Raw genomic sequence first — 13318 nt, forward strand, 5'->3', positions numbered from 1 at the left:
TGCACTCAAAACTGCATTGTTAAGAAATGGTTTGATCTTTTGTTCCCTCAAGGTTACAGCCATTTGTATAGCACCAAACACAAGTTTCCAGCAATTTGCACACCACTGTAAAACATAATTTATAAACAAACAATGGTATTAAAAGTATTCCTTCGTATGCATAAGGTACGTAACCTGGTGCAATTTTGTTAATACAGCTTTATTAGAAAAAGTGTTTAAATCAGGGGGTTTGGTCTACTGCAAACCAAATCACTAAAAATTGAATTTCTTAAAAACTAAGAAGAATTTAGTTTTACGTTGCCATAAAGCAATAAAATTCTAGCAATTTTCTTGACAAAACACTTTTCAAACATGCTTACAGTGGCCTGACAATAATTTAAAAATTCTCTGTAAGCAGAACTAAGCAGGAACAATTAACAGAAAAGCGCAATGGTGATTAATTCAGTCTGGGGCCTGGACAATATTTTGGACAGGGTCAGTTTTCAGTGTGATAACGTGCACAAAAGACAGGAGAACATTGATGCAGTGGCACACCACTTGTTCTTTGAACTCATGGAGCTTTTGAATTGTTTTGCTCATTTCAGACAAATTACTCAATGCGAGGGAGATGAAGTTTCTGCCCAATGTTGTTTGCCAACATACCAGCTGCTTTAGCCAGAGAACACCAGAGATTAGATAGCCCGAGCATTAGTCAGCCAGAACAAAGCAGTTAGCAGTAGGTCAGGGAGGGAATGTAACTAGGGTTCTCTCTCCTATCCCGGCTGCAAGTGTACTAGACCACTGGGCAACGGTAAGATCATACTGGACTGTAATCCTTAAAAACCTGCCAGCAATCATTATCTACACATGAAAAATCAACTCATGAGTGAGGAAGTCAATGCAATCCAGTACCTGTGGACCCCTCGGAGAGGTTGAACTCACCACCAGTTATCTCTCTCTCTTTCTGAGGAGAGAGCAGCTTTATGGGACTATAGTAACCTTGGCAGTACAGACTTGATGGGCCAAAGGGCCTCTTCTGTACTATATGATTCTATGATGATCAAAAAGAAATATACCAATGAATGAAGGTGGGAGAATGGCTACCGTCACTTCAAATGGGACTTAAAAATATCAACTTGGGGGACAAACATCTGAGTTAGTACCTCAGAACCAAAAATGTCCAGGAAGCCAGCTCTTCATATATAACATTCACAGAATTTATAAATTCAAATCAGATTCTGTTCCATACCGATGATCATCCATATTATCTATTTGTTTCTTCACATAGCTATCTATCCGCTTGCGATAGGTTCGATTTGTTAGCTTTCCCACCATTCCCAGGCCGTACGGTCTTTTCTCCTTGGCGAGTAACTTCTTTACGGGTATAGCAATGCGCTGGCCTCTCCTTTGGCCACTCACACTGACCACCTCCTGCCGTAACCGCACCTTGGGTTGCGCGGGTGTTCCTTCTTTCTGCTTCCTCCAGCCCCGTTCCAACGGACTGAAAATGACAAATGATTCTTCACAATGACCCAGAAAAATGTAAACACTTCAACAGTCAATCAGCCTCGACAACTCTAATGTAAACAGTTTTCCAATAAAAACAGGTCTTATTGTTTCCCAACAGATATGCAACATGGTTAGGCTTTTAATCATGTCGTCAAATAGAATCATATACTCCTTGTAGGCCATTCAGCCCATCAAGTTCATGCTGTCCCTCCGAAGAGCATCCCACCCAGACCCAGCTCCTATCCTAACCCTGTAACCCTGCATTTCCCATGACTAACCCACCTGGCCTGCACATACCTGGACACAATGGGCAACTTAGCATGGCCAATCCACCGAACCTGCATATCTTTAGATTTTTGGAGGAAACCCACACAGACATGAGGACAACATGCAAAGTCCACACAGACAGCTGTCTGAGGGTGGATTCAAATCTGGGTCCCTGGTCATGTGAGGTCTGTGTCACCGTGGAAAAGATTTGATTAAGTTACTTTCAGAACAACCATTAAAGTGCAAGGTGCATTCAGACACTTGTGAAAACAAAAACATCAATACATGGTAGTGAAAATTCAAATATGCAAGGTATTGTCTACAAAAAAAACCCCACAATTATCTACAAAAAAAACCCCACAGAATTAATTGGGACATTTTGCCTCCTGGGGTATCTTTCATTTGAGAAAGGATGGACCCAATATTTACTGCGACCAAGAAAAGAAGGATTGTCAGGCAAGAAACCTGGAAGTAAGGGGATGTACGTGCACTCCTAAACATAAAAGCAAGCCATGTTTAAACTTTGTGCAGTTGGTTTCCTGTCTGATGGGCAGGAGCTAACTCTGACATTGAAAAGCCAAGCAAGTAGACCGATGAATTGAACAGCACTTGAGAAGTGTGTGGGTCACTGCTTGAGGGCCTGATCACATGCAGATCAATTCATTGGAAGGCTCTCTCAGTGGGTCATCTTGGTTACCTTAAAGCACAATTTCCCAAGCTTTACCTTAGATTTAGCTTCACAGCCCGTTGAGCCAGTTACAGCTCCTCCTCCGTATTTTCTGTACCTCCACCTGTTTTATCATTGTTGAGGGGGTGGTGGGGGCAGAATGGTGATGCTCAGTAGTTAGCACTGCTACCCCACAGCATCATGGACTCAGGTTCAATTCCAGCCTTAGGCGACTATCTGTGTGGAGTTTGCACATTCTCCCTGTGTCTCTGTGGGTTGTCTCCCACAGTCCAAAGATGTGCCAGTTCGGTGATTGGCTGTGCTAAATTGCCCCATAGTGTCCATGGATGTGCAGGCTAAGTGGGTTAGCCATGGAGAATGCAGGGTGACAGGGATAGGGTAGGGGGTAACTCTGGATGTGATGTTCTGTTGGAGGGTCAGTGTGGATCCGATGGGCCAAATGGCCTGCTTCTACACTGTAGAGATTTTTTATGTATCTTCTATACGTACATAACTGGAAGCAACATTCTCCACAAGCAATGCAATCAAAATGTTTACCTCAAGGATCCCATCCTCCTTTTACCAACTGGGACTTGGGACACCTTAAAGCATTTTATCTTCTCACCTGCCGCAAGCCATTTGTCCCTGGGGTTAAGAGCTCCCCCACCCCCTCAATGGTAACAAAATCTGATAGTGGCACAGAAGTGGGCGGCACAAAGTGGGCGGCACGGTGGCACAGTGGTTAGCACTGCTGCCTCACAGCGCCAGAGACCAGGGTTCAATTCCCGCCTCAGGCAACTGACTGTGTGGAGTTTGCACGTTCTCCCCGTGTCTGCGTGGGTTTCCTCCGGGTGCTCCGGTTTCCTCCCACAGTCCAAAAGATGTGCAGGTCAGGTGAATTGGCCATGCTAAATTGCCCGTAGTGTTAGGTAAGGGTACATGTAGGCATATGGGTGGGTTGCGCTTCGGCGGGGCGGTGTGGACTTGTTGGGTCGAAGGGCCTGTTTCCACACTGTAAGTAATCTAAAAACAGAAAGGAGGTGGAGCAAGTGGCTCAACTGGATAAGAAGCTAAACCAAGAGAGGGCTTGGGAAATTGCGTTTTAAGATAACCAAGATGACCCACTGAAGTGGATTTATTTTATGATGGAGATTCCAATAAGTCATGCAGCTGAAGAGAATTTAGTGGAGAGGCTGGTTGAGGTCAGTCCCAATCCCCAAAGTTACAACAGCAAAATATTCCAGTGTTTCATAATTCCAGGAGGTTTGGAGGAGAGCCATTGGAATGGGAGATTAAAATTGTGTGGGGACATTTGAGGAATATCAACCTGCAGGCCAAGGGGGATATAGCAGAGAAATGGGGCTGACTAGATTCCTTCTCACAGAGACAGCGTGGACTTGATGAGCTGAATAGTCTCTTCTGTGCGGCATCAAGGTACATTATACCTGAGGGCTCACCTTAGACTAAATTAATAGAGACACCACATATTGCAAGAAGATTTATTTTATTGAAGGGGAGGAAGTTTAATTCTTTTAACCACATCGTGCGATATTTTCTAATCATTTTTGGAAGGAAGATTAAACGCTGCCCAATTAGACAGATTGAAAATCAATATCTGCCAACTTTACAAGCTGCACTTAATTTAACGCTGTTTGCAACCTGTACCTCTCTCCAGTGAATCAAAGTTGGAGTCAAAAACCATTATGCCCACCATGTTCTCAGACAGCTTATCTACAATTTGATGCAACGATATTGTACTGGAACAAAATATGATCTCGTGGAGATGTTTTCTGTTGCCCTCACTGCAACAAGTTAACCTGCACTGAATTTCCATTTTTAACATTATTCCTTCCCCGTGCAGGTCTGACCCAGTGGAAAGCCTGAAACTCACAGCATTAGATGGCTTCTTTCGAGTTCCCTTTTGTCCAAGGCACTGCCGGTCAGGTCAGTCTGATCGAGAGACTTGGCCTCTGCCTCTTTCACACCTTCTGCTGGTTCAAATACCTCGTCGGGATAGGTGGACAACTCTTCAGGTAGGACTCCTTCCTGGCCAAAAGAAATAACACATTCAAGACAGAAAAATCTTAGCAAATTTGAGACAATTACACTCTGTCAGATACCATAACAATTAAATATGAATTACATACGGGAGCTGTATCACAGCACATTGTTCTGTCGTTACTCATTTGAGCAAGAATGGGCAGCCTTAATGGCCACCAGATGGAGTTATTTTAAAGCTAATCTGGTAACAAACAGATGCCAATGAAGTCTGAATGAGATGAGGCTCAGTATTGCACAGTGTATTGCTTCCACATGCTAATTGGCTTAATAAGACTTAAACCTTTCACTGAAATCAAAGGAAGCATTCCAAGTTTCAATAAAGTCCACAAGACAAGCCATGCAAAGTTGAGAAACCTTCAATGTGCCCACTTTCTGTCTTGCAGAGCATTCGTAAACTCAAATGAACAAGGAAAGTCTCTTACACTGTAAAGCATGAGTACATTTTCTGTGTCTGATCAGCAATGATAAAGAACTACCAAAGAATCCAACAAGAAATGGGCAGTTCTTTAAGTTCTGAAAGGTTATGTTTCATGGACTTCTCTTGTTTGTTCAATGTCACCTATCAGTGTACATTAAACAGTGATAATCTCACATTCATGGCAATGGGGATTACTTTAAAATGTGCTATCTGTAGCAGCCAATCTGTACTCAGCTTTGAACAATGCAACACCACCTGTTGTTCCTTAAGGAAACTGATATATTACCAAGCTGATCCCTGAGCAGTCCCTTGTATCAGAACAGTGTGAAAATCTACAACACACTGATCTTTAGCATTTCTACGACAGAGCCAGAATGCTGCATAGCTCTGTTAGCCACTCAATGAAAGAGGCTATTAACAATTGCTTCAATGTATGTTTAATGTGCCTGTTCTCAAGATCGTGCTCATTTCTGTGTACTGAATCATAGATTTGACAGAAACACATTGTAACAACTTGACATTTCATCACGAGATTATTCAATGAAAAGTACAATGCAGTCTGGAGGGTGTCGCGAACTTCAGCTGGGGAGGCCCAAGTTTGACTCTCAATGAGGCTTGTATCCAGGTTTCACATTCTTTGCTATCATGGGCTAGACTATTGGAGAGGAAAAGGCAGGCAAGGCTACTGGGAAAGATTGCTTTCAGGCAGGTTTACACAACAGACCAGAAACACTCAGAGAATCACACAATACCAGGTTATAGTCTAACAGGTTTAATTGGAAGCTTACAACTGTGCACTCCACAACCACCTGATGAAGGAGCAGTGCTCAGAAAGCTAGTGCTTCCAATTAGACCTGTTGGACCATAACCAGGTGTTGTGTGATTTTTAAGTTTGTATACCCCACTCCAACACCGGCATCTCCAAATCTTGATTGTTAGGGTGCAACTGCTGGCTAGCACTTGAAATATTATGGAAATTACAGACACTGTCCCATCATGCCTCTCCCCTAATCTTCTCAAAAGCTTCACTTCCTACGACCAGAATACACATCACCATCTCAGAGTTGAATCCGCTGTAGGTTTTCAAAGAGTCATACGGTAATGCATTCAGTCATTCTCAAATGGAAAAGGATCTTGTTTAATACGAGGGGGCATTCATTTAAGGTGAGAGGGGAAGTTCAAAGGAGTTGTGAGGGGCAAGTCTTTTGACACAAAGAGTGGTAGGAGTTTAGAATGTACAGTCAGGAATGGTGGTGGTGGAGGCAGATACAATGGGGGGGTGGGGTTTAAAGGACTTTTAGATAAACACATAATTATGCAAGGAATGGAGGAATATGGACCAAGGGCAGACAGAAGGGATTAGTTTAATTTTAGCACGACAGAGTCTTAGAGATGTACAGCATGGAAACAGACCCTTCGGTCCAACTCGTCCATGCCGAACAGATATCCTAACCTAGTCCCATTAGCCAGCACTTGACCCATATCCCACTAAACACCTTCCTGTTCATATACCCATCCAGATGCCTTTTAAATGTTTAAATGTATCAGTCTCCACCACTTCCTCTGGCAGCTCATTCCATACACACCACCCTCTGCATGAAAACGTTTCCAGTCTTTCTCTTTTAAATGTTTCCCGTCTCACCTTAAATCTATACCCTCTAATTTTGAACCCCCCCCACCCGAAGGCAAAAGACCTTGCCTATTTATCCTATCCATGCCCCTCATGATTTTATAAAACCTCTATAAGGTCACCCCTCAGCCTCCGACACTCCAGGGAAAACAGCCCCAGCCTAATCAAGCCTCTCCCTATAGCTCAAACCCTCCAACCCTGGCAACATCCTTGTAAATCTTTTCTGACCCCTTTCAAGTTTCACAACATCCTTCCTTTAGGAGAGAGACCAGAATCGCATGCAATATTCCAAAAGAGGTCGAACCAATGTCCTGTACAGCCAATGGGCTGAAGGAGACATTCTTGTGCTGTACAGTTCTATGCTCAAACATGTCCTGCTTTCTGTCACATTAAGAGTTAAGTGCCCTTGTTTTGCAGAAGGCTTTGATTAAATGTAGTCAAAATGTGAAATACACAAGAGACAAATCAAATAACTTCATTCTGTGGTCATGAGACCACACAGGCTAGAAGGTCATCTTTAGAATTCCTGCATGTTGCAGTTTCTGGAGATTCAACTCATTCTTTATTCAGTGAAATAAAGCAGTGAGGCACAGAGATTTCTCCAACACCATTAGAAAGTGTTCGAGCATTGCCAACATTCACAATGGACCTTCTCTGCTGAAGTTTCTGTCATGAATTACTTTATAGTACAATAGAAGAACAGAAAGGCAAGTCCCTGCTGCTGAAAACTCTTGATAAAAAGGCAAGACACCTCTGAAGAGAAGAAAGAAAATAAACTCCAGCATAAAATGTCAGGACGGATATTGAGATAGAATGATTTGACAGTGAGAGCCTGCACATCAACAACCACCTACATTTACATAGCACCTCAGCATCCCGTAGTGTATCACCAGAGCACTGACAAACTTAGCTACAGTGAGGTGTTACAGCCACAAACTACCAGGTGGATTAGTGAAATAGATTTCACACATAGGAGGTGATGAGGGAGAGAGAATTAGAAAGGGACATTATAATTAGCACGTTGACAGCAATGGAGCTGAAACTTTATTGCTGGAACAGCACAGCAGGTCAGGCAGCATCCAGGGAACAGGAGATTCGACGTTTCGGGCACAGGCCCTTCTTCAGGAATGAGCAGAGAGTGTTCAGCGATGTGGATGGAGGTGCAGGTGAATCTGTGGCGGATATGGATATGGAAGCAATGGAGCAGCAATCAGAACCAGGAATCTTTAAAGGACAGAACTCAGAATCATACAGTACAGAAAAGGCCTATCGAGTCTGCACCAACTATTCACCAAAAGGTGAACATCAGGAGTGGGATCTGAACATATGACTTTAGAAAGGGCCCAGAAATCACCAGGTTTCAGCAAGGAAAGGAGAACCAACCACAGCATCTGGAACCTTCGACCACTTGGCCATCCTGGTAAATTAATTAGAAGCAAAATAGTGTACCTCAGAGAGGCTGTGGGATTGCAGAAGTAGTCGGGCTGAGACCATGGAACAACTGGGATATAAGAATGAGAATTTTGAATTTGAGACATTCATTATCTGAGTGCTAATGAACACTAGGGATTATAAGAGAATGCAACTTGCTGTGAATTAGCAGATGACTTCAAATTTATAGGAGAATAGACTCAGAGGTTGTCCAACAGTGTATTGAAATAGTCAAGTCTAGGGGTAGCAGAAGTACAAACAAACATTTCAACAATGACCTGAGGCAGGAATAGAAATGGAAGATGGGAATAGGTGCTTTTCGTACTGGCGTGATCAGGCAATCAGGAGTTCATCTCGGGATCAGTTAGGATGTCAAGGTTGTGAACAGTGAGTCGAGGAGAGGGATGGAATTGATGCTTGGTGAATGGAGTTTGTGGCAGCAACCAAAACAACAGGGCAAATCTGCTGAGGTGTGGCGATCGGAGTCAAATAGTCACTCCCTTTCTTTACACTTACACCACTCCGAACCTCTGCGTTGCTGGTCTCAAATTCCAATCCGGGACTCTGAGAAATGTGGAAGATACCTGTTCTGGAAGCCCTCCAGTGCAGTACAGGACCAGAGCTGGCTGCTAAACCAGATCCTGTCTGTACAGCAGTGACAATCATATTCTTGGGGTTGGAAGTCCCAGATACACTTTAGCAAGCTACAGAAAGGAGGCAAACGTTTGTTTAAGGTAAGTAGTTGAAAGGGTCAGGGTGGCAATTGGCGAGAGGTAAATATGAGCATCACCGGCGAAGAGTGGGCTATGTGGGGGGGGGTAAAAGCAATTGGGCATCACAAAGACTGGTACAAGAAATAGCTGAGGGCTCTACCAGGCCAGTTTGTATCAGACAAACACCATCATTGTCATCTCCATAAACCAGGCATTCTGGAAATCTTTTAAAAAACGTTTCCAAGGAAACAAATGTTGAAACTGGTGGAGTTCCATGTAGTGTTGTGGTTTAATACTGCTCCTAATTCAGTGGATAATAAAAGCAGGAAATACCTAGATTGTGACCTTTTGCATAAAGCAGGTTGTAGCAACAATAAACCAACAACTGGGTATGGCAACTCCCTGCAGTCAGCGATTAGAATGTGACACCCCTGTACAAACCTGTGAAAGTTGCTGGGAGAGAAACCACAAACTGTACAGAAGATCCCACAATACATGGCCACACCACCCCACACACACAGCAAAATACCATCACCAGATACATGTTCCCCTCCCCTTCCTTGTTTGCCTTCCACAAGGTCCGTTCCCTCATTCACTCTTTCTTCACTCCCAACATGCCCCCACAGCACCTTCTCCTGCAATTGCCGAAGGTGTAACACCTTCCCATTCGCCTCCTCCCTCCTCACTATGCAAGGGCCTGAACACAACTTCCAGGCGAAGCAGCACTTTACCTGCACTTCTCACAATCTAGTCTACTGCATTCACTGCTCACAATGCGTTCTCTACATTGGGGAAACGAAGCATAGACTGGGTGACCGCTTCACAGAACATCTATGCTCTGCCTGCAAGAAAACCCTGAGCTTCCAGTTGCCTGCCAAGTAAACACACCACCCTGTCCCCGGCCAACATCTCTGTCTTAGGCTTGCTGCAGTGCTCTAGCGCAGCTCAGCACAAGCTGAAAGAACAGCATGTCATTTACTGCTTGGCGATCCTGCACCCCTCTGGATTCAATACGGAGTTCAATAATTTTAGGGTCTGAACTCTCCCAGGTCCTAGACCCCAATCCCACACACCAGGCCTGTTATCACAGTCTGCCATTACACACTCCCTATTGTTAGCCACTAACAATCTCCGTTAACAGCTATTCACCACCCCAGCCAGATTGTTATCAACTCCTTTGTTTGTCCAACTATTCTTCTCTCTCTTTGGGCTCTATCCACTCCTATAATTTACTCCTTGCCCCCTCTCCTGATCCTCCTTGCTGCATATAAACTGACATTTTCCTGGTTACTCTCAGTTCGGAGGAAGGATCACAAGACCTGAAACATTAACTTTGATTTCTCTTCATAGATGCTGCCAGACCTGCTGGAAACTTTCCCAGCAACTTCGGTCTTTGTTTCTGATTCACAGCATTCGCAGTTCTCGTGGTTTTCATTAAGGAAAAAGATCTAGACTTGTGTAACTTCAGATCACTTCGGCACAATCCTGCTTTGTCTTATGAACAGAAGTCCCTTGGGTACTGTGCTAATGAGGACATTATTCACCCCAATGTTTTGAAGCTGAGTGATTTTAAGGGTTAAGGCTGCACTTAACTGATTAAATGCACAAAAGCTCTTACACTCTTATCTGCATGCAGGTTGAATGACATGTAGTCATATTTTCATTGTTTCTTTTAGAATACTTTTTAAGTTCACCACATGCTTCAACTCTCTGAAATAATCTTGAATTCACATTTCATAAGTGGAAACAAAAGAAAAAATCACTGAATTATAGAATAGTAAGCACATTCAGTTCATCAAACACATACCTGCTCTATTGAAGAGCAACACGGACATTTTCACTCTCTTGTTCTTAACCTCATATCCCGGAAATTCATTCCTCTTTCAAATTCTTATCCAACCCTCCATTAAAGACATAGGTGATATAATGTTACAGGTCGTTCTCCTATAACGCGTGTTTATCAAACACAATTTGGTTGTAACGCAATTTGTTAATTGCGGACTATTTTTAAAAAATAAAACAAACTCCCATTCACTGTTATGTGATTCCACCTGGCACTAGCTGAACAGCAAAACCCAGCCTCAGGATCCTGTCTGCAAAATGCAAATTCAGTGTGCTCAGCTAAACCAGGAATGCAATCAGCTCTGCAAGCCTTGAAACTTAAATTGAAACTGGGAATTGTAGTCTACGTTTAGAAGGAATTTTATTTCAAACCAGGGAAGAATCTTGAGGAAGACTGGAATTCAGCATCGGCATCACATGGTCAGGCAGCTCACCTGCTTTCTGGTGAAGAGCTTTGTAAAAGGTACAGTGCTGTAGTCAGTGATTTTAGTGTTAGTGTTAAACTCACTGTATTATTTCATTAAAATATAAGATTTAAAGATTTACTTAGACTGTGCTTTGTTTGTGTTAGGCTAACTATTATTCTTGTTTCTATTTTTGATGGTTTGCCCCTAACCCTATTTATCCCATAGACTCCATTATTTGTATTGCAAGATTTTCTATAACACAGCGTCACACAGGAATGCAACTATTTTGTCATAGGAGAGCTACTTGTAATGTCATTGCACTGGTAATCCAGAGGCCCTGGGATACTGATCTGTGGACCATGGTGCTGGGGGAATTTTAGTTCAATTAATTAGCCTGGAATCGAATGCTAGTTTTAGCAATGGTCACCACGACAACCATCATTGTTTGTTGTAAAAGTTCTTCTGGTTCATTAATGTCACTGGAAATTGAGTCCAGCACGGGAGAGAGGACAACAGTCAGCAACGAGACAGTGAGGGGGTCGCGAGATCGAGCCTTCATGGGGAAAGCCTAGTGTAGAAGGACTGCAGGCCCATGGTTAAAGGAGGACTGTAATTTGGAACTTTTTACTTTATTTTTTAATTACTACTTTAATTAAGAACTGTAATTTTATTTTTTTAAATTGTAATTTATCCCTTCAGTTTTCTACTTTTTACCCAAGATTGTGTGCCTAGGTCTCTAAGATGGCACTGTGAATGGGGACATTGTAAACTTTTCACTGTGCTCAACTACATGTGACAATAAAACTTAATTCTGATGTTCATTAGGGACGAAATCTGCAGTGTTTAACCTCTTAACATTACTCCAGGTCCACAGCAATGTGGCTGGCTCTTCATTTTAAAAAAAAAAAATCAATAATGACAAAGCAAAGCCACTCGGATGAAGGTTAATTAAGAATTGATAATAAAGGCTGGCCGTGTCAGGGATGCTCAATCCCAGGAAAGGCTAAAGATGCATCAACTCTCTCTACCAAGCACTTTTAAAATCCTTACCCAATCCAAAGACCCATGTAAGAATCTTCCAACATTTAATAAGGAAATGCTCCAAACCTCACTTTGTGAAATATTGCTTACGATGATGATGAGATTTAATCTTCTGCAAAAATCAGACCTTCTTCCAACCACCTATATCTAGTTTGCACTGGTACACGTTGCTTTATTCCCTTTTCATGGCTGGTCTCGATTAGATATTCTTCAAACTGGTTAACACAGCTGCATCGGTGACATTTGTGTCAAGATCAATATACTGCAAGTTGGAACCCAATGTGGAATATGCTGCAGATTTCAATACTGTGTGGTTTGGAATCTCACCCTTGCGAAAAAGGAAGTATCCAGCTCATCGGGGAAATCCACTGTATCCTCCTCCAGGAAGCTGGCAGGTGTAAAGCTGCGTCTTTGAGCCCGCCGTGTCGCACTTTCCCTGAGAGAGCGCCCCTGTAAAAGATATCAGCGATTTCATGACTATATAACAAAAGGTCACTGTCTCAGCACTCTGCAGGTCACCCCACACCCCTGTGCCTTTTTACAAGCATGAAGTGAAGGAAGAGAATGACTTGCATTTATGTAGCACCTTTCATGGTATCAGAGCACCCCAAAAATGATCCACAGCCGATAAGGTGTTTTTTTGAAACAAAGTAGGAAGTGGGGCAGACAAATTGTATACAGCAAGCTCCCATAGCAACATTTTTATGATAGTGTTTGGAGGATAAATATTGACCAAAACACCAGGGACAAACACTTGCTGATTTTCAAAAATGATGCCTTAGGATCTTTTACACTCTCCTGTCGGGTCACACAGGGTCTCTGTTTAACATCTTATCTGAAAGAAGGCACTTTCAACAGAGCAGCACTCCCTCAGCACTACATCAAAGAGCCAGCCTTGATCTTTGTGTTGCAATGGGAATTGGAACCCACAATGTTTTGATTCAGACATAGAATGCTACTAACTGAGCCATAGCTGGATTTGATCTGTGTTGGCCAACTGCAAACTGATAAATAACGCAGTAAATAGTTTGTGTAAAAGGATACACCTATTATGTTCCAGTCTTGATCTACCTGTAAAGGGCAACGATCTCGACATTATCATCAATCCACAATGCTCTAATCGCTTTCACCCAAGAGGGTCACAGTATTTTGATTTTATATTGGGAGACTCAAGATGCCTTCATCCTACAAAAGTTGAATTACAGTCTCAGCATATTGGTCCCTCTGAAAAGAGAAGTTAGTTACGCTATAAGAATCATCAGGCACCAGCATGCAAGTTAACAGCGTACTGAAAAAAATGATCTAGGGATCAAGTGATATTCTGATTAATGCTAGCATTAGTTCTGACACTTG

At 42.8% G+C, this 13318-nt stretch overlaps 1 protein-coding gene across 6 annotated transcripts in view; it reads right to left on the reverse strand.

Annotated features, from left to right (window-relative positions):
* The window catches only part of rhbdf1a (rhomboid 5 homolog 1a (Drosophila)), a 359396-nt gene that overhangs the window by 45591 nt on the left and 300487 nt on the right, over positions 1-13318 (reverse strand). For all 6 annotated transcript variants that reach the window (XM_043711146.1, XM_043711147.1, XM_043711150.1 and 3 more), the window contains 3 exons: positions 12293-12415; positions 4314-4468; positions 1229-1480 (listed from right to left, as the gene is read on the reverse strand). In XM_043711146.1, coding sequence (XP_043567081.1) covers positions 1229-1480; positions 4314-4468; positions 12293-12415 — 530 coding nt within the window. The remainder of the gene's footprint in view (positions 1-1228; positions 1481-4313; positions 4469-12292; positions 12416-13318) is intronic.

Source organism: Chiloscyllium plagiosum, chromosome 21 (assembly GCF_004010195.1).
Source record: "Chiloscyllium plagiosum isolate BGI_BamShark_2017 chromosome 21, ASM401019v2, whole genome shotgun sequence".
Taxonomy (NCBI): Eukaryota; Metazoa; Chordata; class Chondrichthyes; order Orectolobiformes; family Hemiscylliidae; genus Chiloscyllium; species Chiloscyllium plagiosum.